The sequence below is a fragment of the Petaurus breviceps genome, unplaced genomic scaffold, assembly GCF_028583685.1.
Source record: "Petaurus breviceps papuanus isolate PSGF00001 unplaced genomic scaffold, PetGlider_PUasm1.0 90825, whole genome shotgun sequence".
NCBI classification, from domain to species: Eukaryota; Metazoa; Chordata; class Mammalia; order Diprotodontia; family Petauridae; genus Petaurus; species Petaurus breviceps.
In genome coordinates, this window is record NW_027187353.1 from 11,654,779 (window position 1) to 11,681,593 (window position 26,815).

Genomic DNA, 26,815 nt, shown 5'->3' on the forward strand with positions numbered 1-26,815 from the left:
GATTTTCTAATAAGTCAACAAGGATTTATTAAGCACTGACTGTGTGCCAGGCACTGTGCTAAGCACTGGAGATACAAAGAAAGCCAAAAGACAGTTCTTGCTCCCAAGGAGCAGAGACGATATGCAGACAAGCTAGAAGCAGAATGAATTAGGTGTAATCAACGGAGGGCAGGTTCTTACATTAAACAGAAATGAAAGGTAGATTGAATTTGGCAGATACACTATATCAGGTGATATAGAGTTTTTTTTAAAACAATTTAAATGGATTTGTTTATGAACTAGAAATTCACCAACAAATATCACATGCATAGGTCAAGAAAATGGAGCTTGTCAATGAACATGCAAAATCCACTGCATGTAGCTTATTCCTTTTAGTACATGTTATATTGGAAGTTATTTATACAATAATTATATACAGTTTGTTTCTTTTTAGTATATGTTAAATTTAATGTGGTAGTACAGATATCAGAGTAGGGATTTATTGATCGCTGACTGCCCAAACCCACTTAAAAGTATCTGTTTTTATTAGCTGGCAAAGTGCTTTAACTAGGAGCAAAGGGATCCTACTCCATTTGAGTGAGGGGACTTGGTCATCCCTTGAGGAATTTGTATGAAAACAGAATGGAGACATTCCTAGGACCAGGCAGTGGAGAGGAAGGGGACATCCAGAGTTGACCCAGAAGGCTAGGCGGTCAAGGAGCAGCCAGCAGGATGGAGAAAAAGAAAGTAGGACTGAGCTGTGGCAGAGAATGGAGATGTCTGGGAGAACCATCAGTTCTAAGCCTCTTGGAGCAAAAGATTCCAGCCGATGTCCTCAGTTGTTTCAACTTCCTCAGGAACAGGGGCTAGTTCTAGAATAGGGCTGTTCTTTCTCCAATTTCCCCTTCCTTGTGTCTGATTAGACTCTGTAACAGGTACAAACCCAGCTGCTACTTTACCCAAAATTCCCTGGTAATCTGAATTTTGCCTTAACCCTAAAGGAGCCAAGGGTTAGCAAAAGATAAATATAAATGGAAATTAAGTCAGAGAGCCAAACTTCTGCTTAAATGTTAGAAATTTTTCTAACTCAGGGCTTGGAGTGCTGTTATTCCTAGTTTTTAATTTAACATAAACTTTCTGCAGGCTTAAAAGAGCTAATTTTTGATATTAGAGGGTTACACTAACATTGGCCCACTTGTGTGTGTCCCCTCATGAAGCCCCTCTGCTCTTCTTTCTATGTTTCATTGACATTTCTTTCTTTCTTTTTATTATAATTATTATTTCCCCATTGTACACTCCCCTACTCTCTACCCCTCCCCACATAAAAAAAAATCTCTTCTAACTAAAATATAGTCAAACAGAACAAGTGCTGAAATGGTTGTGTCTAGAAACATCTATCTCATTCTGCTTTTACTCTCCACCAAGAAACGGGAGGCAAGCTCTATTATCATCAGGCTGGAACCAAGATTGGTCATTACATTGATTAGAGTCTTAAATCTTTCAAAGCTTCTTTCCTTTATGATATTGTTGTTATTGCACAATTGTTCTCCTGATTCTATTCACTCTGCATCAAGTCATACAAATTTTCCCAGAATTCTCTGCAATCCCTTTTACCATTTCTTATGGCACAGTAACGTTCCATTACATTCACGTACAATTTGTTCATCCATTCTATGGTTGTTGAGCACCCCACTCAGTTTCCAATTCTTTACTATGAAAAAAATCCTGCTACAAATATTTTACATACATGTATTCTTTCCCTCTGTCTTTGACCTCTTTGGAGTATATGCCTTGCAGCTAGTTGGCACAGCAGATAGAGTCCAGGGCCTGGAGTCAGGAAGACTTGAGTGCAAATTCTGCCTCAGACACCTACTAGTTCTGTGGCAAGAATTTTGTGAATTTATTTTACATCCTGCTACTTTATTGACATTATTAGTTTCTTTTTTTTTCTATATTTTGGTTGAATCTCTAGGTTTCTCTAATTAAACCATCATATCATCTGCAATAAAAAACAATATTTTTATTTCTTCTTTGTCTATACTTATTCCTTATGGCAAATCATATAGCCTCAGTTTCTTCATCTGTAAAATGGGATAATAATAGCACCTACTTCTCAGGGATGTTGTGAGGATCAAGTGAGATTATAATTGTAAAGTGCTTAGCACAGTCCCTGGCATATGAGTAAGCATATATATAAATGTTAGCTATTATAGACTAGTTTGTAGTATCATTGGTATGCATAGGTTAGTGACTTTTTGAGTATAATTCCAAATTGTTTTCCAGAATGATTGGACTTTACAATTTATAGTTCCACTGACAATGTATTAGTGTGCCTGTTTCCCCATAGGCTCTCCAATAATTGCAATTTTCTTGTTGTCATCTTTGCCAATCTAATGGGTGTGAAGTGGAATTTTAGAATTGTTTTAATGTGCATTTCTCTTATTAAAAATGACAGAGTATTTTTTGATATGATTATTGATAGCTTGGATTACTTTCCTACAGAGCTGCCTATTCCTATCATTTGGCTATTTATCTTTTGAGGAATGGCTCTTGTTCTTATATGTTTCCATGAATTCTTTTTACATTTTGGATATCAGATCTTTATCTGAGAAATTTTCTATGAAGATTCCCCCCACACACATACACAGAGTTAACTGTTTCCATTCTAATTCTAACTGCCTTGTATCCATTTGGAGGTTATTGTGATAAGCAATATGTTGGTGATTTAAGTATAATTTCTCCCAGACTGCTTTCCAATTTTCTCAGCAGTTCTTGTTAAATTTTTGTTCAAAGTACTTACTCTAATAGCAAATAATCTTTATAATTACATACATCTATATTTATTCCTGTAGAAATGGTTTGGTAATTGTAATCGCATAATTCCTGTTGGCATCTTGGTAAAGTGAATTCACATGAGAAAGTTGCAATCAGTAGCTAGAATTGTAATATTCTGTATGTTCTGGAGTAATTTTTAATGGAATTTCTTACTCCATCTCTTTTGACTAGATTTTGTTGGTCATATACAGCAAGGCTAAGAATTTTGTGAATTTATTTTATATCCTGCTACTTTATTGACATTATTAGTTTCTTTTTTTCTATTTTTTGGTTGCATCTCTAGGTTTCTCCAATTAAAACATCATATCATCTGCAATGAAGAACAATATTTTTATTTCTTCTTTGTCTATACTTATTCCTTCAGTTTCATTTCCTGTCTTATTGCTATAGCTAGTATTTCTAGAACTATGTCAAATAATAGTGGTGACAATGGACAGCCTTAATTGTCCTTTGATCTCATTGGAAAGTCCTCTAATGACCAATGCCCAGGGCAGATCACTGAGCTAGTTAACTGTGGTCCTAAAACTGCCTTTCTCCTTTCCCTGCAGCCTTGTCAGTTTGCTAATTTTGTTTGTGTACCAACCCGAATGTCTTTCTCCTGCCTAACATAGAATGAGGGAGTCTTACAATTAGAGATGAAAACATGGAACAGTGAACATTAGAATGTAGAAGGAAGAACTCTGAAGTGAACATTGGATTTAATGTCTCAGACCTGCCCCCTCAACACCAGTTTGGAAAGAGGCTCTGCAAGTCATTTAACTCTGGCCTTCCCTTTCCTTCTCTGCACTATGAGGAGGAGGATTGGACAGCTCTGAATCTTATACAGGGTCCTTCTCTCCGTTTGCACGATCTCCCCCTTTCCCACCACCTCCGAAGCTATGATGTACATATGCTGTATGCACAGACTTGCAGCGTGCAATCGCCAACGTTGGAATGCAAGCTCTTTGAGGGCAGGACTGGTTTTGCCTATTTTTTTTTCTATCCCAGCACCTGTTATAAACACTTAATAAAAGTTTGTTGACTAATAGGCGCCCTGGCGCTGTATGCAATCACAGCACCGTGAGTGCGAGGTTTAAAGTGTGTGTGCGTGTGTGTGTGTATGTTCTGTAGCGGTGTGTGCAGAGTATCAAAGCCTGCCACAGGCTGTGGAGGAGGGGTGGAGGAAGAAAGGAGACGGTTCTGATTCGGTTTGCAGTGAAGCTGGGACTGAGGAGTTTCCCTGCTGGCCCTTCTGACTCCTATCCCGCTATGTACCTTTGCACAAAGTTGCTTAGCCTCCCTGCGGCTCCGTTTGCCTGTTTGTAAAATGAAGACCTTGCACCAGAAGGTCTCGAATTCCCTTCCAGTCCTAGACCCAGGATCCTAATAATCCCAGCTACCCGGTGCAGGGTGGACCACTTGGGCTTTGGAGTCAGCAGATGGGAGGTCCCAGGGTGGGGCGGCGTGCCTCGGTCTCCGCCCCCTCTCTTCTCCCCTCTCAGGGCTCCTTGTGGCTGGAGGGAGACCGCTGCAGCCCCAGTCGTGGCTCTTGTGCTTCTCCGCGGTCCCCCAGCCCCGCCATGCCTTCCTACACCGTAACCGTGGCCACAGGCAGCCAGTGGTTTGCCGGCACCGATGATTACATCTACCTGACTCTTGTGGGCTCGGTGCGCTGCAGCGAGAAACACCTGCTGGACAAGCCCTTCTACAATGACTTCGAGAGGGGAGCGGTGAGTGCTGGGAGGAGAGAGAGGTTCCTCACTGAATGGTCCTTAGAGATCCGAGAGACTAGCGCAGCAGAGAAGAACCCCCTGGGGCACCCTCAGATCCCTAAGAGGCTGACCCCTGGACCAGGAGCCCCAGCGGCAGGAGACCTCCGAGGTCATGGGCGGGGGGTAGGGTTAAGCACAAAGTTCCTCATTTAAGAGGGAAACTGAGGCCCAGATGGGTGACATCACAGTAGTAGCATAGTCAGGATTCGAAACCTGGGCCCCCAAGCTGGAAATCCTGCACTTTTCGACCCCATGCATCACTGTCTTGTAAGATAAGGGGTTCCCTCTCTCTTCATCATCATGACCCCTTCTATTTTGTGTAGCCCTTTATTTCTCACATAGAGGGCTTGAGTTCTAATCCCATCTCCACTGCTCATCAGGATAGAGGGAGGCCCAGAAAAGTGGGGTGACTTGTCCAGGGTCACACTCCTGGTCATGGCAGCAGAACTGGGACCAGATTTCAGATTTTCTAACACACCAAAGGGCAGGGTTACTTAATGGATACAATCCCAGTTTAGGAATCAGAGGACCTGGCTGGCTTCAAATCCTGACACTTCTACTCAATACTTGAGTGACTTTGGGCAACTAAATTCACTTTTCTGGGCCTCATTTTCCTCATCTGGAAAATGGGGGGGTCCATAGAGATTTTCTCTGAGCTCCTCTTTAACCCTAGTCCTATGAGTACATGAGCCCGTGACAGCTCCAGTTATTTCTCTTGGTTCTTATATGGTCATTCCAGGACCAATCTGGCAGGGAGAGGCCAATTCATAGCATTGGGCTAGATGACTGCCAAGGTGCCTTCCAGTTCTAAAGCCTCGGGAAGGTGTCGCCATGTAAAGGTCATTAGCACCTTCGCAAATACGGTGACATCTCATTGAATACTTGGTTGTCCCTTCCTTGAGTATTTAGAAAATAGCCACCACCCCAGCCAGTGACCATAGGAAGGAAGAAGTAATAATGATTGATTGCCCCTTCCTGGGGGTTGACAGTTGGGTTGGTGGTCTGAAGTAGACTGGATCCTATAAATATCTTTGTGTTGTCTAAGCCAGCCATAATAATGTGAAGAAGGTTGGATTTGAAGTTTAAAAATCTTAGTTCAGACTTAGCCTTGACATTTGCTAGCTGTGTGTCTATAGACAAATTATTTAACCTCTCCGAGCCTGCATTTCCTGGCTCACAAGGCTGCTGCTCACAAGTGTGAGCTATCAGCATGACCACGTAGACATTACCTAACAGTTTTGGTTAGGGAGTGCAGGGAGCAGGCAATGTGTAGAACATTAGACTGAAAGGGTTTCAAAAGACTTTGAGGAGGCCCAAAGCTTTCTCATTGGGTTGAAGGGGGAAGGGCAAAGACAGAGATGTGGCCACTGAATGTTACTCTTTCCTCTGATTGCTGTTAGGAAAATTTTCTTAACAATTAGAGCCATCTGAAAGTAGAACCTGTGGGGTAGGGAGTAGAGGGCAAAAAATGAATTCCTAGAGATTTTTGAGGAAAGCCTGCATGGCTCCTTGTTGAATGTGTTGTAGGCAAGAGTTAGACTGGATAGCCCCAAGGTCCCTTGGGATTCCATGAGCCTGACCCCAGAGTCAGAAGCTTTGAACTAAAACCATCTTGGTAAGAGATAATTCCCTTCATTAGAGCAGATTCCACAGAAGTGTCAAGTCAAGGAGAGGTCTGGGAATTATTCAAATATTTTATTGCCAGCTCTAATTTGCAAACATTCTGTAAACATTTACTATCTGCAAGTGCTGGGGGGGGGGCGGGTAGAAGAGATGAAATTGAGTAAGAAACAGGAGGCCATGGCCCTGGCCCTCAAGTTGATTACAGGCTACAGCAGTTAGAGAAAGTTGTAGTAGACTAGGACTCTGAACAGATCTAATCTGGATAAAGCTGTCTCTAAAACTTGGCAGATGGTGGGGCTGAATGCATGAATGAATAAATGAATGAATGAATGAAAGTCATCAAAGAGAGAGGTTTTTTTTCTTCGTGACCCCATTTGGGGTTTTATTGTCAGAGATACTGGAGTGGTTTGCCATTTCCTTCTCTAGCTCATTTTACAGATGAGGAAACTGAGGCAAACAACAGGGTTCATTGATCTGTCCACGGTCACACAGCTAGTAAGTGTCTGAGGAGGGATTTGAACTCAGAAGGATGAATTAGTCTTCCTGATTCCAAGTCCAGTGCTCTATCCACTGAACCCCCGGCTGTCCATCATTGTGCTAGGCAGATAGAATTACTTTGAGGTATTTTCTTTTCTGGCTGAAGCTTTACGTTTGATTCTAAATTAAATACCCAGAACATCACTGGAGCCCTGTCTAGTGCTGACAGGGATTGAATATCATTTCACCTCTGCCTCTTGGGCTCTTATCTGAGAGCAGGGTATTGCCAAAGGGACCCCATTTCACAGCAGGCTCTCATGACAGACTCCAAGCATGGGGTGATAGTGAAGTTTCTGGGTAGTATGAGATCAAACTTTTAAAATGATCCATTTTATTTATTTTTGTATTGATGCCTTTTATTTTTGACAACACCTTCATTTCTAAATGTATCACTCCCCTCCTCCCTGCCCTTGAAAATAGAACCATCTTTTATAACAGAAATTTAAAAAGAGAAAAAAGTTGAGCTAAACCACCCCCCACCCCAACCATGTCTGCTAGTGCATGCAATTATCTCATTCAGTTTAGGTGACAAGCATATAGGGGCAGAGATTCAGAGTTGGGAGAACCCTCCATAGCCATCTACTTCAGTGTCCCTCACTTTACAGATGAAGATAAGGAGACCTAGAGAGAGAGACTAACCCGAAGTCATACAGGTAATAAGTGGCAGATCCTGTGTTTAAACCCACATCCTCTGCCTCCAAATCCAGTGTCCTTTCTAATCAATTAGTCAATCAATGATCGTTTATTAAGCACCTACTGTGTTCTGTCTTGGGTGCTAGGGATACAAGGACAAACGTGAAGCAGTCACTTCTCTTAGGGAACTTGCAGCCTAGAGGAGGAGGAGGATGAAGGTGCATTTATATGGCACTTTAATGTTTTTGAAGCCCTTTACAAAGACCTCATTTGATCCTCACAACAACCCTTGGAGCTAGGGGCTATAATTATTCCCATTTTACAAAGGAGAGAACTGAAGCAGACAGAAGTTATGTGACTTGTCCAGGGTCACATGGCTAGTGAATGTCCGAGGTCACAGATGAATTCAGGTCTTCTTGACTCCAGGCCAGTCACTCTATCCACCAAGCCACCTAGCTACCGTGTGTTCAATTAAATATATAGGCTATACTTTAAAAATACCCAAAGGGGGAGGGTGTGTCAGGGGAGAAGGGAAGCCAGGTAGTGAACTAAAAGCTAGAGTAATCAGGAAAGTCCCCTTGGCACTTCAGCTGGCCTTGAAGGGAGCTCAGTTTTCAGGAACCATAAGTAGCCTGCTCAAAAGTAGGAAACAAAGGTGGGAGATGAAAAGATTAGTCCAGATAACAGTTCTTTGGCTGGAGGATATAGTGTATAAGGGTGCAGTAATTTGTAATCAGCTGGACCCCAGGTTGTGAAGGATCTTAAATGCCAAAGAGAGCAGTTTATATTTTAACCTCAAGGCAATGGGGATCTGAAGAAGCTTCTTGAGTTGAGGAGCAATATAGATTTTGAGCTCCAGGAATATCAAGATGGCAGCTGTGTTGGGGATGGTTTGGAGAAGGGAGAGACTTCAGGGAGACAAACTGGGAAGCTGTCACAATATTCTAAGCAAGACAGGATAAGGGCCTGGACAAGGGTGAGTATGGTATGAGTGCAAAAAATGGGACAGACAGGAGGGATGATGGAGTGGACTCAGCCAAATTTGGCAACTCATATAATCACATTAATAGGATCTTAGATTTCACAATCATGGGTTCTTGTGGAGTCCATCTAGTCCCTTACTTTACAGATGAGGAAAGTGAGGCCCATAGGTGGGGAAGAGACTTTCCAAGAAGTCACAGACATAAGGAGCAGAGCTGAGGGTTGAGCCTTGTTCCTCTGCTCTTTCCTAACATGTCTTTTCAGTATCCATTTTCCTGACTGATATTAGCCCCCCGAGTGACTTGGAACAAGTCATGTGATCTCTCTGGTATTCCATTTCCTCTGTGGTCTCTGAAGAAGCCATCACTCTGTGCTCCTGTGGTCCTCTGCAATGGCTGGCACACATGAAGGGGACCATGGTATCACGGGCTCCTTAGAGGTCATCTGGTCCCATTCCCCTCCTTTTCCAGACTGAGGAACTTAATGTTTCATGAAACTATATTGGCTAAAGTAACAGCAGATAGTAAGGAGGATTGGCCCCCAAGTCCTCCAACTCCAGATCCAGCCCCCCACCCCCCTCCATGATCTCTCCCATGCATTTTCACATGGTGAATAATTTTGATGACAGTGAGGCCTATTGAGAAAAGAGTGGTGTCTTTTATGGACAAAATGCAGGTACCTTCCTACTGACTTACTTTCCCCTTCTTCATCTTTCCTCCCTTGTTCACATCCCTCTTTCCATGGAACCATGGAAATGTTATTGGTGAATAAATAGGGCTAATGAGACCTCCTCCAGCAGATTTTGTATGCGATTTGCATGACCAATACTCCATTTTCATAGATTGAAGCTGGAGAAGGTAGAGAAAGACTTGGAATCACTTGAATTCTCGGATTCATGCAAACCAGCTGTGGAGACTAAGCTGCTATTGTTGAAGGGCTCATTTGTGTGGGGTTGGGGTTTTTTTCCTCTTAGCTTTTTGAGAAAGTTCCTGTTGATGCAAAAGACTTTCACGTTTTCTCTTGCACAGTCCCAGAGGGTAGTTCCTCTTTTGGAAGGAACTCTGGCACATTCTGACTTTTCTCATTGTGCTTGTGTTCAGACCTGCCAACACTGATCTACCTTTGGGCACAGATTCGCTGGACTCTAGGAACGATCATTAGATTTTGGCAGTGAGGGGAACTCTCAGTACTAAGACTTCCTCTGCTGATACTGATTTTTGACTCTTCAGTAAGAATACTAGGGACCATAGAAACCATCTTGTACAGCCTTTTCTTTTTATAGATAAAAAAACAGAGGCTAAGATGTTAAATGACTTACCCAAAGTCACACAGCTACTAAAAGGCAGGATTTAGACCCAGGTTCTCAACCCAAATCTAGCCCCTCCATCCATCACACCATTCTGCCTTTCTAATTTATAACCTTATAGAGTGTTCAGGGTACTGAGAACCTAAGTGGCTTGTCCTTGGTCACTCAGTAAATATCAGAGGCAGGGCTTAAATCCCAAGGGCAGTCCACCTCTATGCATTATATCCGGCTACCTCTGCTGTTGGTTTTTCCTCTAGAGGCCATGAGATATCATAGTGGCTGGAGTTCTAGTGGTTAGAGTCTGAAAGAACAGAATTGAATCCTGCCTCAGTCACTTATTAACTGTATGACTCTGTAGCAGCAAGCACCCCAGCATCACCAGGGTGCCTGCCAACACAGGTTCTTAGATCTGCTTTTCTAAAGGAAAGCGACTCAAAATGGGTTAACGATCTTGCTTTAATCAATCAAACGTATCATTTACCTAGTTCAGGGGAAAAAGTCAGCATCCCGAACTTCAGAGTACACAGACAGGTTACAAGCAGAAGTTATAAGAAGACAGAGAAACATTTCAGCAGACAGGCCTCTAACTGTCTGACCATTATATCCATACCTAATCAGTTACCAGAGAGGGAAGCATCAACATCTGGGTTTTCAAAGCTGGGGGGCTCAACAGCTGCCCAGAGTCTCATCTGATCAAATCACACAAAATTTCTCAAAGTGAGCCCCAAAGCAAAGCCTCACATCAGGGATTTCTCCTGGCTCAGAGAATGTCACAACCCTCTTGACCCACTGCCCAGTCAAAAAGCATTCCTGAAAACCAAGCCTCCCGCCACAGGCTCCAGATACACTTGAGCTATCAAAGGGCCTCGGGGCAGGGAAGATCTTAAATTCCCATTCCCATAACAGACTCTCAGCAAGTCACTTAACCTCTCTGTGCCTCAGTTTTCCCTGTAAAATGTGTACTTGAAGGGAAACAGTTTGAAAGGGAGTAACTCTCATAGAAAAATAGAACTGCCTTCCCCCCATCCCTCTCCCAGGTCTGCAGTTTTTTCCCCATCTTTCTTTTTCAAAGCTTAAATATGTAGCTGGTTTTCACCATGCCCCTGGTTATAACCAGGGGTAATGATACCTGGCTTTAGTCCAGCTAAATGCCCACAGTTCTGGTCTCCCTCCCCTCGCTTTTTCTTTCTTCTCTGTCAGATTCTTCATAACCTGAGCCCATATTGTGCTCTCACTATTTTTCTCCTCTTTTTCTTCTTCCCTTTCTACTCATCTTCTCCTTCCTCTGCTTTTCTCTCTTTCTTCCTCCTGTTATTGTTACTGTTCTTTTCCCCCTTCCTTTTTCTCTATTGTCTTCCTCTCCTCCCTCTCCCTCCTCCTCCTTTTCCTCATCTCCTCTTCCTCCTCCTTTTTACTCTTCTTCCTCTCCCTCCTCCTCCTCTTCCCCCTTCCTCACTTCCTCCTCTCCCACTTTCCTTGGTACCTTTCACTTTCCTGTAGTGGCAGGGCTTTCTGGACTTTCTGATGCTTAACAGTGTCAGAATAAAGTTCAGTCTTGTTGAGAGCTAACTTGTCATTGGCCTGTGAACAATATTGGAATGTTCGTTTTTAACAAAATAAAACAAAACCAACACATTTACTAACTGTTCTCTCCAAAGCCAGCTGTGATTTCTCCATTGCTAGATCACTGGCCTTTTTTTTTTCAGTCCACGGGTTACTTGACCTTTCTGTGCATGACTGACCATCTCCTCCACCAGGGACACTTTCCTCCTTTTCCTCCTCCATTGACTTCTCTATTAGTTTTTCTACACATATAATGGCTCTTTCTCAGTCTCCTTGCTGGTTAATGTTTCTCTTTCCCCAAGCATAGATGACTTCTGTCCTGGGTCCTCTTCTCTTCTCTGTCTGTACTCTGCCTTGATGAGGTTCCTCCACTGTACATGGTATTAGCTCATGTTTTCAAGTGGGTGTGTTTTTATCCTATTAAGATTATCCTTGAGGAGCCACTCAACAGAGCCCATAGGAGCTAGGGTATGCAGCCTTCTGTGTCCTGTTTTGGGTTTGGATTAGGTTCAGTCCTGGAGAGCCTGCCTCTGGTGAAGGGGGCTTCCTTTTTTCTCCTATTCATTGGCTTGCTGAGTCCTTCCTTCCCTCAACTCCCTAGGGATAATTTTAATGATAGTAAATTAGATTATGGCTCACAAAGCTAACAAGCCTCTACAGGGAAGAAGCAAAAGCAAAGTTCTCAGCGTATAATATTAATTGGTCAGGCAACAGGTAATTCACATTAAACACACAAGGAACACTAATTAAAAAAAAGTGACAAGCATCCATTAACAGAACAGGGATCAGTAACAACTTAGAGCTACTTGTATAGTGTGCTAGGATTGTGACACTTGGGCTTCATCAGAACGTAAAGCAGCTTGAAGAATTGCTAGACATTTTGATTTCATCTTGGCTGGACAGTGTCCAAACAACTCCTGGTACATGTCTGCCGGTCAAATGGGTCAGACTTCTGTCTGAGGGAGAGGTTTCCCCTGCTGTCCTTTGGAGCTCACAAGGCCTCCAGTCCTGGACAGTCATTCTGGGATCCTTGCATTGCCTAAGATCAGGAAAAAACAAACATTAAAGAGGCAAAGGCATCCAGACATCCCCCAAGCCTTCTTAGTTGAGCACATGTCACATGGGAAGTGTTGGTAGAATTGCCATGATACCAGGGTAAAGAAGAGGTCATTCTTCCCCAGCCCTTTATTGGAGTCACATGACATATCTTGAGGGTTATAGTCAGAAGAGCCCCATCTATACCTTTTAAAAGGTCCATTAGCCAATGAGAGCACTTATCCCTGGTCATTTTGCCTCTTCTAGGTCCCAAAGCATCTATAATGGATTGGGACAAACTGGAATGTAAAAATCAAGAAACCAATAAACATAAAGAATGATATCATGGGTGGGAATTAGACTGCCTGGTTTAATTTGTACCAGTCTGCTCCTTTGAGAATCAACTGTAATGTGATTATTTTTTCTTGTACTTGACACAGTCCCTGGCACATAGCAGGTGCTTAATCTTTATTGACTATATCTTCCTCAGAGAGACATATTTGAAACCAGTGGGATGTCTTCTAAACCCAAAGAAAGGGCTCAGTTCCTCAGTCCTTAGAAAAATTGCTTAAGTAAGGACCACACAAGATCCATGGTATACAGAAAGATAATTTCCTCTTTTCTACCTTCATGGCATGTTGGTTGATCAGAATGCTAGAAGTGTTTGCCCTTTGTGTAAACCATAAGACAAGGAACTAGAGAGATATTTCAAAATTTTACAAATCAAATCAGATTACATTCAGATCTTGCGCAATACACAGAAATACTGAAATGGATCATTGGGCTAAATGGAAACAATGGATCACAAAATATTGGAAGATAATGGAATGGCATCTATGGTCATTGTAGAAAGGTAGAAAACATTTAATTAACCAACAAATAGAATTATAGAAGATAGATGAATTTTAATATTGAAAATAAAAATGAATTTTTGCACAACCCAAAGCAATGAATCTGGAGTACTTACCTTATAGTGTTGCTGAGCATATCCAATGAGCCCCCAAAGCACTTCAGAAACCTTAAACAATAACATAATAATAATAACAATATTACAAATAACAACAAATAATAATATAACAATAATAATAGCTAAAATGTAAATAACACTTGAAGGTATGTAAAGTCTTTTAAGTGCTTTACAGACATAATCTCACTGGAGCCTCACAAATGTGTGCAAAAAGTACTATAAGTGTTATTCCATTTTACATCTCGGGAAACTAAGGCACAGAATATTCCATTGGATCATGGGATTGTAGATTTCTATTTCAGTTGAGTCCTACCCTCTTGCAGAAATCTTTTGACATGGCATTGAGTTTTTCTTTCCCAAAAATTTCAACACAGTTCTCCCAATATTCATAGCACCATTCTATGATTTAGCACTACCTCAAAAGGTGAATAAAATTCAGGGATCACTGTAAAAGGAGTAGCCTTCCCCCTAGACCTGCCCTGTCCAAATAACCAACTAGAAAGAAATAGGTCTCCTCTTGTCTGGGCATTGGCTGAACTCCCCCCTTGGGAAAAAGAGAAGAGATTTACCTGCCCTGCACAATACACACAACAGGCACTTAAATAATGCCCTGAGAAGTTGATACATGTGTTGAGCAAAATTAGAAAGTTTCTGTCTCTCATTTTTCAGTGGTGATTATTTTTGAAAATGAAACTGTATTTTCTGGAGAATTTCAGTTCAATTCAACAGAAATCTATTTTTAACCACCTACTACAGAGGCCAGGTCCTATGCTAGGCACTGGAACTACAAAGACAAAGATTAATAGTCCTTGCCCTGAAGGGGTTTACATTCTATTTGGGGTCAGAAGATAGTAGATTTACAGTGGAAGAGTATCAACATCATCCAGTCAAATTCCCTCATTTATCAACGAGAAAACTGAGGTCTAGGACTTGATCATGTCCTGTAAGTAGTAAATGACAAGGCAGGATTTGAACCCAGGTCCTCTTGATTCCAAATCTAGCACTCCACTGCACAATATTCTCTTTCTTAACATGATATGACAGAAATCCAAGTAAGTATAATTCAAGGTAAGTAATGATGAAAGCAAAGGGGAGATTCAGACAAAGTACACCAGGCATATCTAAGGTTGGAGAGAAACTTTTGGCTTGGAGGAATCAAGGAAGACTAAATAGGGGAGGAGGTGACCCTTGAGCTGAGCCTTGGAGGAAGATAAAGATTCTGAAATGCAGCAATAAGAAGCAAGTAAATTCTAGACCTGTGTAAATGCACGGAGGTAGTAAATTGACTATTGACTCGAGTTTCTGAAGCAGCTAATGGTCCAATATGGCTGGAATGTAGTCTATCCCTAGTGCTTGGTACAGCACCATGTGCTAGGCACTCTACTGAGCACTGGGGATATAAGTAAGGAAAAGATAGTTCTTGCTCTCAAGGAGCTTACAGTTTAATGAAGTCAGACAATATAAAAAAGGAAGCTGAAATGATGGTGTAGGTGGAACCACCAGGAATACCCATCTCAGTGGAAACCAAGCAGAACCAATGGATAATGGGCATGCAAATGGACAGTTATCTGCAAAGTTCTGAGCCCTCTGTGGGAGAACTTTCACTCTGCACTCCAGAGGGGAAAGGAAACTGAGGGGGCTGAGATGGTGCTGAGGACCAATAACTGAGTCAGTCTGCACGGTGAGAAGATTTCAGGTGATCCCCTTATCCTGGGGGTGGCATGGTATTCAAGGTAGTAAAGTTGGTGGGAAAAGTAGAGCGAATTGAAATGATAGAAACTGAATGGAGAGGAAATGGAATTGAATCATATTGAATTGAATTGCCCCCATCAGTCCCATTTCATCACTTGCCCCCTTGTCTTTGCCTCGTGTTTGGAATCGATTTCTTCCTCACAAGATCCCTAACTTCTTTACAACCCAGTGACACCCTTTCCTTGTTTCCCCAGGGTTCCTTTTTAAAGGATTGTGTATTCTTTGTGCAGACTTTGTATGTGTGTGTATACATGTACATATATACATGTGTATACGTATATATACACATACACACATATTCCTATGTTGTACTCACTCCCACTCCCACCCCCAGCAGACTAAAAGCTTCTTGAAGACAAGGAGTATTTAACTTTATATTCCAAGTGTTTTTCACATATCAAGTGTTTAATGTGTCTGTCTGTCATTGGACTGAGCTCCCTCTTCATGTTCTTTGAGGACTCATTTTACGGAATTTCCCATATTACAAATTTGTGCCAATTACTTATAGATTTTAGATGTTAGAATTCTATCTGTTTATTGCAGATTTTCCTCCTCAGGCTTTCTTTCCTCTTCATTCTGGATGCCTTGCTTTTTGGTTGTGCAGAAACTTTTGGTTTTTTATATAATCACTTCAAGTATTTTATATATAATTTATAATTTTTCTTAAATCATTAGGGGCTTTTCTTTCCTCTACAATTGTGAAAAATATGATTCCATTCCCTTCAACATTGTTTTAATGATTTAAAACACTGGGTCATTGATCCATTTGGAATTTATTGTGGTATAGTGTACTGGGTGTCTCTTTATATTTTCCACCAAATTGTGATCCATTTTTAATTGAATAATGTCCTGACCAACTCCCTCCCCCCCCCCACTACATGTATCTTAAATATCTATTCATCATTTCTTCTCAAAGCCAATTTATATACTCTAGTACCCAAATGATACAATTCGGTTCCTACTTTGTTTCCCTTCAATGGTATTTACATTGAGGCATATGTTAATAAAACCAAAGCTATTGTTTCTTTCGTACATTCCTATGGTAGTTACATTATATCATTTATATATATATGTACATACATACATACATACGTTATATAAACACTCTTACTATCTTGTTGCCTTTTCCCCCTAAGGTGGTTACTTTGAGAAAACTGATGATTCAAACAAGTCTACTACTGTTTTAGTAGTACAGAAATTACATTGAGCCAAAGCTTAGTTATGAACAGCTTTCAAATTAAATCAGAGTTTTCCTTGTTGAAGTTCTTCATACCTGTTTGTAGTATCAAAGATCTTACACAACCTTGGCTGATTCTCTAGGAATAGTTGAAATTCTTGTGTGCATTATGAAATGACCATTGATATCGTCATTATCAAATGATCATTTCTTGATATTATTAATGATATTAAATGACTTGAAAACATAGACCTAATCTAGCTGAGGAGGTAGTTTTAGGCTGAAGTGTAATTTCTCTAGATTCATGACATGATATACCAACTCTTCCTATTATTCCTCATCTTGGGTGAAAAATCTTGAGTAATTGATATATATATATATATATATAATTTTTCCCCTTAGTTCATTTTAAAATAATTTCTCCATCATTATAATTTTGGAATATGATGATCGCATATGTGGGTGAGTTGCGTCTGAATGTATCCTTTTTTGCCATCTAGTGTATTCCATAAATCTGCAATATGTCTCTTAATTTTAATAATTCTGAGAAATTTTCTTGTACGATTTTCTGAAGTCATATCAGATTCTTCTTTTTTTCATCCCTTTAAAGAATTTCATTATCTCTCAGTTTATTTCTCTGAATCTCCTCTAGTTCTTTAACTTTGTTTGAAGGTTATTGGGTAATTTTGAATTGTGTTGATTTTTTAACTTTTTTTTCCTTGGGTGATTGTTCTGCTACCTATATTATTTTGACTTCCAATAGAATAGTTCTATTTCTCATCCACATTTTTTATGTTATCCATGGATAATTCCAAATTGTTTACATATTATTATCCTCTTGTTGTGTGCTCCCCCCCCCCCCATTTTTTTTTTTTACTTTTTCAGTTCTACCTTTATTTAATTTAGCACAATTATTATCCACAATTAGATCCTATGATAGTTTCAGCTACATTGATGGTGGACATTGTTGATGTTAAATTAATCTTTTCACTCACCTGATGTCTCCCTTTCAATTTGTTTAATCTGTATCATTTATTTATTGCTAGAAGGTTTTTGTAAAATCAGTTTGCTATATTTTTTTCTTTTCTGCAAGCTTCCTTTGGCACTCTATTGCTGCCTTTTTTAAGGAAGATGTTTGGAGTTCCAAGCTCTTTTATGTCCTTACTCTATTTTGCCAGAAATCAGATACTTTTTTTTCTTTTTTTGGAGGGGGGAAGGTAGGTCAGTTGGGGTTAAGTGACTTGCCCAAGGTCACAGTCTAGTTTTGTGTTAAGTGTCTGAGGCAGCATTTGAACTCAGGTCCTCCTGACTCCAGGGCCGGTGCTCTATTCATTGCACCACCTAGCCACCCCAAGTCAGATACTTTTATTAAGTTTACCAAATAAAGGATAAAAAATTTAATTTATATATATACACATATATGTATATATACATATCTATACATGTATGTATATATGTATGCACGCATATATGTATCTTGGCAAGGGAATTGAATAACCATGGGGAGAGGGGAGAGAGTGGAGTCTACAAATACACCATTAATTTTCCATTTGTTCTCCTACAAAGCAAGACAATTTCTTGCTGTGAGATCTAGATCTGTTAGAAACTTGAATATGTTTATTAGATCGTAAGTTGGATTTGCCTTTTATTCTGTACAGGTAGATTCTTATGATGTGACTGTGGATGAAGAACTCGGAGAGATCCTTCTGATCAAAGTTGAAAAACGAAAGTATTGGCTTCATGATGACTGGTATCTTAAGTATATCACTTTGAAGACTCCCTATGGAGAATACATTGAATTCCCCTGCTACCGCTGGTTCACTGGAGAGGGCGAAATTGTCCTCCGAGATGGGAGAGGTGAGTACTAGAAGACTTCTTTCATGGGCTAGATTGAAATGTAAGTATGTCCTGAGGGATGCTATGCCTACAAGAGAACTGAGATCACAGGAAGGAAGGGATCATAGGGATCATCTTGTCCAGCACCACCATTTTGAAGGTGAGGAGTTAAAGGACTAGCTCAAAGACACACAAATACTCAATACTAGTGCAAGCATTTAAATTGACATCCTCTGACTCTAAGTTCCTTTGGGTGAGTCCATTGGTTACTAGTAGCTCAGTGCCCTGTGAACATTTCTACCTTAGATCTAGTTGGTGCATTTGTATCTGGGCTAAGAACTCTTCTGTAGGTCAGTATAGCTCGAGATCATCAAAACCCCCTTTATCAGACTGATGGGCAGCCGGGAGTGGGTCAATAAGTGACTGAGACTCCAAGACTCTACATCATGAGAGTCACTCTCTGGGCCTCAGTTTCCTCACCTATAAAATAAAGGATTTTCACCAGACAGTCTCTAAGGACCCTTCCAGCTCTGAGCCTATGATCCTTTGAATATTTGAGACCCAGAGAGAATCTGCCTAATTGAATTTGAAGGATACCAGGTGAGTGGGGGTAAATCTTAACCACCTACTTCTAGGACTGATGTGCACAGCTTTTAGGCTCTATAATTTAATATTTGTGCTTTTGGACACAAACCTAAGCACTCTTCTGGCTTCTTAGCTTGGGACTAGAAAGGCTTATGGAAAGCCTCCCCTCACTGTCTAACATAAACTGACTTTAGGACTTACTTTTATTGCTTGAAATCCCTCTTCTTTTATATAAAATGCAAGACTCCAGGCTAGGAGAGCTCCCTTCTCTTAGTGAGATTCCCTGCCATGGCCATGCTCCTCTCCTTTAGCTAGTGATGTCAGAATTAAAGACTGAAGAGGCTCAATTTGAAGATGGCCCAGCCCTTGATGGATACCTGGGCTTGCCAGGAATTCTTAGAATAGGACCTGAAACCACAGGACCTCCATTCCTTTCTATATGTTAGGTGATTCTCTCTGGCTGCATCCACACTTGTCTTCATTCTTTTACAGCAAAGCTGGCTCGGGACGACCAAATCCACGTCCTCAAGCAGCACAGACGCAAAGAACTAGAAACTCGGCAGAAACTCTATCGGTGAGTTGTAACATTGACACAATTTGATGGTGTGATCCTGGTTTCTGCTAATGCCCTTTCCAGAATGTTTGCACATTATGGTCTATGTTCCATTGGACATGACCTGCTTGCAATCCTCTCTACGTGATGATCAATTTCTTGACCCCAGGCCTTGGCACAGGTTGCCCCATGCTTGGGACATACTCCAGTCTCACCTCCACCTCAAAACATCCTTGGTTTCCTTCAAAGCTCAGTTCAACTGCCTTCTCCCCACAAGAAGCTTATCCTACTCTACCCCCTCTTCCAGATAACTCTATTACTGGCTTTCTATCCCTATGAAATTATTTTGTATTTCTTTCTTATTTTATTTTTTTTTTTTTGCTTTTTTTTTTTGAGGGATGAAGGCAGGGAAATTGGGATTAAGTGACTTGCTCAAGTTCACACAGCTAGTAAGTGTTAAGTGTCTGAGGTCAGATTTGAACTCAGGTCCTCCTGACTCCAGGGCTGGTGGTCTATTCACTGCACCACCTAGCCACCCCTTCATATTTAATTTTAACGTACGTGTTGTCTCTGTAATAAAATGTAAGCTTCATGAGAGCAGGGACATCCATTTTTGAGTTTGTGTCCTTAGTACTTAAGTACTTGGCATAAGTTGGAGCTTAATAAATGTTGGTTGAATTAAATTGGATTCTGCATGTGAGCAGTTACCCAAGGTCATAAAACTCCCTGGCACAAAGTTTCTGTGACCTTTTCCACTTTCATGTTGCAATGGAGTGAGCTCAGAGTGGCTGGCTTGCTTTTTCCCCCACTTTCCATCTTGTGTCTCACCACTAGAGATGAAGAGGTAGGAGGAGAAGAGGGGATTCAAAAGAGCTAAATAACAACTGTATTGGCCCCTGGGAGGGCAGGAGGCATCCCTAGGCTTGAGGCAGGGTAGGCACTGGATTCCTCAGACTTGCCTGGTTTAAGGTGGGGCAGCTCTTTTTTGTAAGATCAGACCTATCTAAAGAAAGGGAATTTCTCCCTGTAGTAGGAAGTGGATGGGAAGACCTCTACATCAATGTTCTCCAAAGCTTTCTTTTTCTTTCAACAGAAATTAGAAATGTTTAGCTCAGCTGTGGACAAATGATTCCCTTATGGGCACAGCCTACTGTTATAGCCCCAACAACCAGTGTAGCAAACAGCTGTTGGACCTGCTAAGAGGAAGTTGCCACTGGGAAAGGTTCCCAGACTTCTTTCTGAAGAGGGTGGGGAAAGGCTGGTCTTCCGCTACATGAGCTGGTTTTGCTTCATCGGAATAGCTTAGCATATCCCAGTGGAAGGTAAATATAGACAAAGATGATCAGAGACTTCATGAACACTGAGTTTGGAGCTGGATCGTGAGGTCACAGGTCTAGAACAGAAGGGATCTTGGGGGCAGCTAGTCCAACTGATACATCTGACAGATGGGGAGACCAGAGGAGGGCAACTCAGGTGTTGAAGATCAATGCTACGTCATGCAAAGATTGGTTGAAATGATAAGGAGAAGAAATATTTGGAAGGGAGGGAGTTAAAGTCATAGAATATTAGAGTTGGAGGTAACCTCTGAGGCCATGTAGTCTAGGGGTTCTGAACCTTTTTTATGTTGTGGACACCTTTGGCAGACTGGACTTCTCATAATAACATTTTAAAATATATAAAACAAATATACAAGATTACAAAGGAAATAAATTATATTGAAATAGAATTATCAAATATTCAAAGAAACTTCACAGTCCCCAGGTTAGGAACTCCCTGAACTAGTCCAACCTTAACTTGAAAAAGACTTCTCTGATAGATCCAGCATTTGCTCAAAGACTATGATGTTGCTTGATCTTCTCTCCATGTTTCACTGTGGTTGACTCAGCTTTTAGTTCTACTGTGGTTGCCTCTCAGGTGTAATACTTCTGTTTTCCTCTGTCCTCTCTATACTGGGTCAGACTCCTTGGAAATTACACCAGTGACATCCCGGTGTAATAAATATCATGGTGTAATAAATCCTTAGATTTCTCAGATTTGCCCTGACTGACAGATAGATCCTGCTTAGCTTCAATTCAGTGACTTTCTGCTGTTCATCAGTCAGATGAACCCGTGCCCAAATGCTGCCCTCTGGCCAAGCTCCCAGGGCAAAGATGGAAAACCTTTCTGAGCTTCCACATTTCTGCTCTTTGGCTACGGCAGCCGATGCCCCTACCTTCATCTGAATTGCTTGCCCAGTGCTAGTCATACCCTGAGGCCATAGTCTCTTAAGCTCTTTCCTTTTCCTAGCATAGAAGGATGAGCACCCATCCCTTCATGCGTAGTTACTGCCTTATTTAGATGAACATGTAGGAACTGGTAAGATGGTGGACCTCCAGAAGGGGACAACCTAGCTGGTGAAGTCTTGAGATCTGCTATATAGAGACTGATGATGTTTAGGCTGAAGAAAAGACTAAAGGAGGGGTAGAATAATAGAGTTGGAGGGAAACCTCAGAAGCCAGTGAGGGAAAGCCTTACCCCAAAAGGATCACTTCTGCAGTACATGTGACGATTCATTATCCAGCCTTTGCTTGAACACTTTCAGTGATGAGAAACCTACTGTCTCCCACATAAGCCCATTTCACTTTAGGATAGTTTAATTGTTGGGAAGGTTTTTTTTTTTTTTTACTGAAATCCACTTAAAATTAACCTCTTTGCAAACTCTTATCCATTGGTCCAAGTCCTGCTCTCTAGAGCAAGAATAGCATTGTCCAAGCCCTCTTCCACATAACTGCTTCAGATACTCAGATGGCTACAATATCCTGACTCTCCCATCTTCCCCACCTCAAGCATAGGGAGAAATTCCCAGTTCCTGTAGAAGGTGCTGTAGAAAGACAACTGAATTTTGAGTCAGAGGACTGAGTATTAAATCCTATCTCTACCATCTCCTAGCTGTGTGATCACCTGTGTGTTACTTAATCTCCCAGTGTCCCTGGTAGCTATGGCTGAAATGCATTAGTAGAAGGAGGTTCCATACCAAGACCGCTACCCAATAGCAATGCACTTATAGCCCCAGGCTAGAAATAAGTATAAAATCAATAAAAATACCCTTTGAAGACTATTTTAGTCTTTGATCCTACTGAACCCCATAATACTGAGAAGGTTGAATTTGCCTTCTTGAGTTGGAATCATTCATTCGCCTTATTTTTGCTCACGCTCTGTATCCACTTCACAATCCTTTGGTGGATTTTGTTTCACGTGAATTTTTGAGCCTCTTAGTAGCTCTTCGTTTTCCTACATTTCCATTTTATGCTTTGTCTCAGTTTGATCTCTCCCAGTCGGTGCCTGAGTACCAAACATTCAGGTGTTATTTCTTCTGCCTCCCTTCAATTAACACACAAGTCAAGAAATCACTCACAAGGTCCTTGGTCCTCTTTGAAAGCGAAGGACAGACAGTAACAAAAACCTCACATCATTTACTACCAAGATGCTGCTACTCTTTAAGATGTAAATATCACAGAACCATAAACTCTCAGAAACAGAAGGGACATCTAGTTCAGCCCACACCCCTGAATCAATCCTCTCTACAACATTCCTGACAATTTCTAAGACTTCCAATGAGAAGGGCCTGTTACCTCCCAGAGCAAGTCAACTTCCCTTTCATTGGCAGACTTCAACTTCCACCCATGGTTTCCAGTTTTGCTTTCTAGAAACAAGCAGAAAAAAAAGTCTCAACCTTCTTCCCAATGGAAGCCCATCAAACACCTTATGACAGAGATTATGAGTTCCCTGAGCTCTTCCTCAGGCTAAATATTCCCAGTTCCTTCAACCAATTCTCTTCTGGCATGTGCTGAAAAAGACTACTTGCCCCGAAGCAACTCAGACCTATGACTTTATTGCCTTTTTGAAAATTCACAATTCTTTTAGCTTGGGATGAATCTCAGGCATCTGCTTACTTGAACACACCAAAGATTTTTTTCCCTTTGGTCTCTCTCTCTTTCTCTACTTTAGTTACATTTCCCCCTTCATTTTCAAACATCATCTTCAGTTTTTTTCCACTTTTAGTTGCTTCCTCTTTGGATTGTTTATTCATAACATCATATTTCCTTTTTCCCATTTAGGTCTTATTCAGGAAGCCCCCAATTTTGCACTGTTTGCAAAAAAAAATCTTGATCTATGGAAGTAAATATAGTGCTTTGAAATGAAATAACCACTGAGGAGATGCAGTTTAAGGACAGATTCTCCATATGAGAAAGTCAGGACACACACACACACACGCACACACATATTTTTCTCTTATCAGACTTATGATTTTATTGATATAAGAAGCTCTCTCACAATAAGGAGCTCTGTCTACTAATGCAAAGCAATGCCTGCTCTTAAACTTCTAGTCTTAGAGAGTCATCTGGGGTTAAGTGACTTGTCCAGGATTACACAGCTAAGATGTGTCAAAGGCAGGACTTGAGACCAGATCTTTCTGACTCAAAAGTTAGCTCTTTGTCTACTATGCTAAGCTGCTTCTCTGGTCATTTATTAATGTCATAAAATTCTCTTTTCCCTAATATATGGTAAGAATGCAAGTTCTTAGATGAGACAGCACACTCCAACAGAAAGAACATTGACCTTGTTGTTGTGAGACCTGAATTCTAATGCTAGCTCTGCCGTTTACAAGTGTATCACCTTGGACATGGCAGCTATCATCAATTATGTGAAGGGTTGTTGCACAGCATAGGGATGAGATTTGTTATGTTTGCTGGGGAGGTGAGAGATGGGGGTAGAGCTAGGAGCAATGAGGGAGGGAGGGAAGTTTTAAGGTGGTAGACTTAGGCTTGATATAGGGAGAAGCTTCTGGATAATTAGAACTATCCAAAGATAGAATGGGCTGCTTCAACAGGTAGTGACTTCTTCATTACTGAAAGTCTTAAAATAAATACTGCATGACTACTTGTCATGTATGTCATAGAGGGGAGTCTTGTTCAGATATGGGTTGGACCATATGGCTATTGAAAGCACTTCCGGTTCTGAAATTCTATGGTTCTGGATGCAGGTTTCTAGAGAATTTATGCCTGTAGGCATCCTACTTGTGAGTAGAATTAAGCAAGGGAAATTGTCCCTGCCCTCCGTCAACTTCATTCTTTCAGTGGAGATATGCACCGCTATAAGGATGTGTGAAATAACTGTATGGGGATGCATGAGCAGCTGGGGGTGAGGAGAGTGGTGAGGAATGGCTTCACGTAGGATGTGACCTTTGAGCTGAGCCTTGGAGGAAACGTGAGATTCTGAAATGCAGAGATGAAGAGGGAATGCCTTGTAGGCAGCTTCCGCAAGCAATTTGGCTGAAAAAGCAAAGAGATGTATAGGCTACATGGATATAATTATATAGGAGAGATATATAGCCTGAAGTAATAGCAGTTGAATTATAATTGTAATAGTAATTGAAGTGTGGTAGAAGGGTATAGTAAATGTTGCGTCTTTGTGGATAAGGGGGATGAACACATTTGAAGGCAGTAGAGAAGGAATCTGTATATAGGATAATACAGTTAGAGAGACGAGGTAATGCTTGAGGTGGTATTCTACTGGAAAAGAAGGAAGGACTCAAAGGTACATGTAAATGGACAAGGAAACAAGGAGAAGGGTCACCTCACTGTCAGAGAGTAGGGGATGCCATCAAGGGATTTTGAGATAAAAGAGAGAGAAAACTCACATTAAATGTCCTCAATTTTCTCATGAAAGTAAGAGGTGAGGGTTTCAACTGAGGTGGGGGGAACCATGGCAAGATTAAATGGGAAAAAGTAGACTTGGAAAGTCTTTTTTTGGGGAGTGACTCAAAGAATCAAATAGGGATAGGATTGCCTTGCTGCAGTGAGGGCCCAGTTGATAGCATTTAGCATGAATTATTAACATACTCAGTTAACAGGGTTGTGTGACTTTTCCAGCTCAGTTCAGTAGCAAATGCATTAGAGTAGAGGAAGTAGATACTTTTGTGTGGGCTGAAGTTATAAATATGGAATACGCTGTAATTATACAAAGGGCAAAGGGATTCTAGAGTAGAAGCAAAACAGAGCTGAAATTGGTTAACTATAGAGTCAAGATTGGAGAGGGAGAGAAGTGAAGTCAGAACAAGGATAATGACTGAGGAGAAGAGGGGTTGGAGATTGTGAGGGATTGTCACTCCGACAATCAGGGTGAAGAATGCATTTAGGAGTTTGAGGCATTAGAGAAAGATGGAGTGATAGGAAGCTGTAGTCAGGTAGTAGAATGTCAAAGTTTAAAATGAATAAAATTAATTCTAAAAATAAATTAATAAAATTTGTGAGTGGTAGTGAGATATAGTATATGATGGTGGTTTAGGTGTGATTGAAGAGTAGGGAGATTGGGGGATTTTAGAGAATATCAACATGGATATTGAAGTCCCCTAATATAAATGGTGGGAGTTGGGGATGAGAGGAAGACAGTGAGCCACGTCCTGAACTTGAGAAAGGAGGGAGAATGACCTCGGGGCCAAGCAGACAACCACCACCATAATCTCAATTGATTAAGAGATGTGAATGCTGTGATCAACATTAACACTGTATAGTAAGACTAGAAAGGTAGGTTGGAGCCATGTGGTTAAGGGCTTTGATCTCAGAGGTAATAGGGAGTCACTGGAATTGATTAAGTGGGGTAGTGACGTGGTCAGATCTGTGCTTTAGGAAAGTTACTTCTCCACATGTCAGTGTCATTCTTTTGATTGATAGTTTCCCTTGAACTTTCCTACAGTTTTTCTCAGTTCCAGTTTCCTTCTTCTTTCTTCTCAGGTGGATGGAGTGGAACCCTGGATTCCCCTTAAGCATCGATGCCAAATATCACAGTGATTTACCACGAGACATTCAGTTCGATAGTGAGAAAGGAGTGGACTTTGTTCTAAATTACTCCAAAGCGTAAGTCTTTGAGTGCCTAAGAGCTCAACAACAGCAACTCAGGGCTGCAAACCCAGGGAGCAGCCCATTTCTTTCTATTTATATAGTTGACTTTTTGAAAGTCAGTTGAACTTGGCAATAGTCTTAGTCTTTATGAAGCATGATGCTGGTAGATTGGTTCTCAGGGCAAACTTATAGCCTGGTCTGTAAGAATGGGTAACTGAACAGCTGTATCTCTGATACTCTCAACCAGATTCCCTCAATGTCTGCGGCTTGGTTAGCAAAGCTAAGCCTTCTCCAGTCAGCCCTCAAAACAACCATATGAGGACAACTAAAAAGGGATTCTGGACTCTACGTTAACGTAGCACGAGCTTATGTAACTATGGCACCACCTCCCCCCCTCGGTTTTGCATGAAATTGATCCATTGAGTATCTAAAAAAAGTGGTATTGATTTTTAGTTTTTACATCATCTACATTTCCCAGTGTGTCACTTTTTCCTTCATGTCACAGGAATAAAATACAAGGAATAAAGAAATTTTTAAAAACCAAAATAAAAACAAGGAATAAAAAATTGCAAAGCAAGGCAACAAACATTTACTGAGCAGTTATCTACATGCCAGGCACTGGGCTAAGTTCTGGGGATATAAATACAAGCAAAAAAAAAAAAGACAATTCCTGCCCTCAAGAAGCTTCCATTCTGATTGGGGAAGACAACATACAAAAGGGAACTGAATAACTCAGAGTGTAGAGCAGAGAAGGTATCCTTTTGGGGGAATGGTGTCAAAGTCTGGAAAATAGCACAACAGGGAGGGGAATTAAGCATGGG

The 26,815-nt window shown here is 41.1% G+C and overlaps 1 protein-coding gene across 1 annotated transcript in view; it reads left to right on the forward strand.

Annotated features, from left to right (window-relative positions):
• The first annotated feature begins 4,060 nt into the window (after positions 1 to 4,060).
• Positions 4,061 to 26,815, forward strand: part of ALOX5 (arachidonate 5-lipoxygenase) — a 71,853-nt gene continuing 49,098 nt past the window's right edge. The window contains exons 1-4 of the mRNA XM_069071313.1: positions 4,061 to 4,523; positions 17,798 to 17,996; positions 19,053 to 19,134; positions 25,887 to 26,009. Of these exons, the coding sequence (XP_068927414.1) occupies positions 4,233 to 4,523; positions 17,798 to 17,996; positions 19,053 to 19,134; positions 25,887 to 26,009 (695 nt within the window). The 5' untranslated portion in view covers positions 4,061 to 4,232. The remainder of the gene's footprint in view (positions 4,524 to 17,797; positions 17,997 to 19,052; positions 19,135 to 25,886; positions 26,010 to 26,815) is intronic.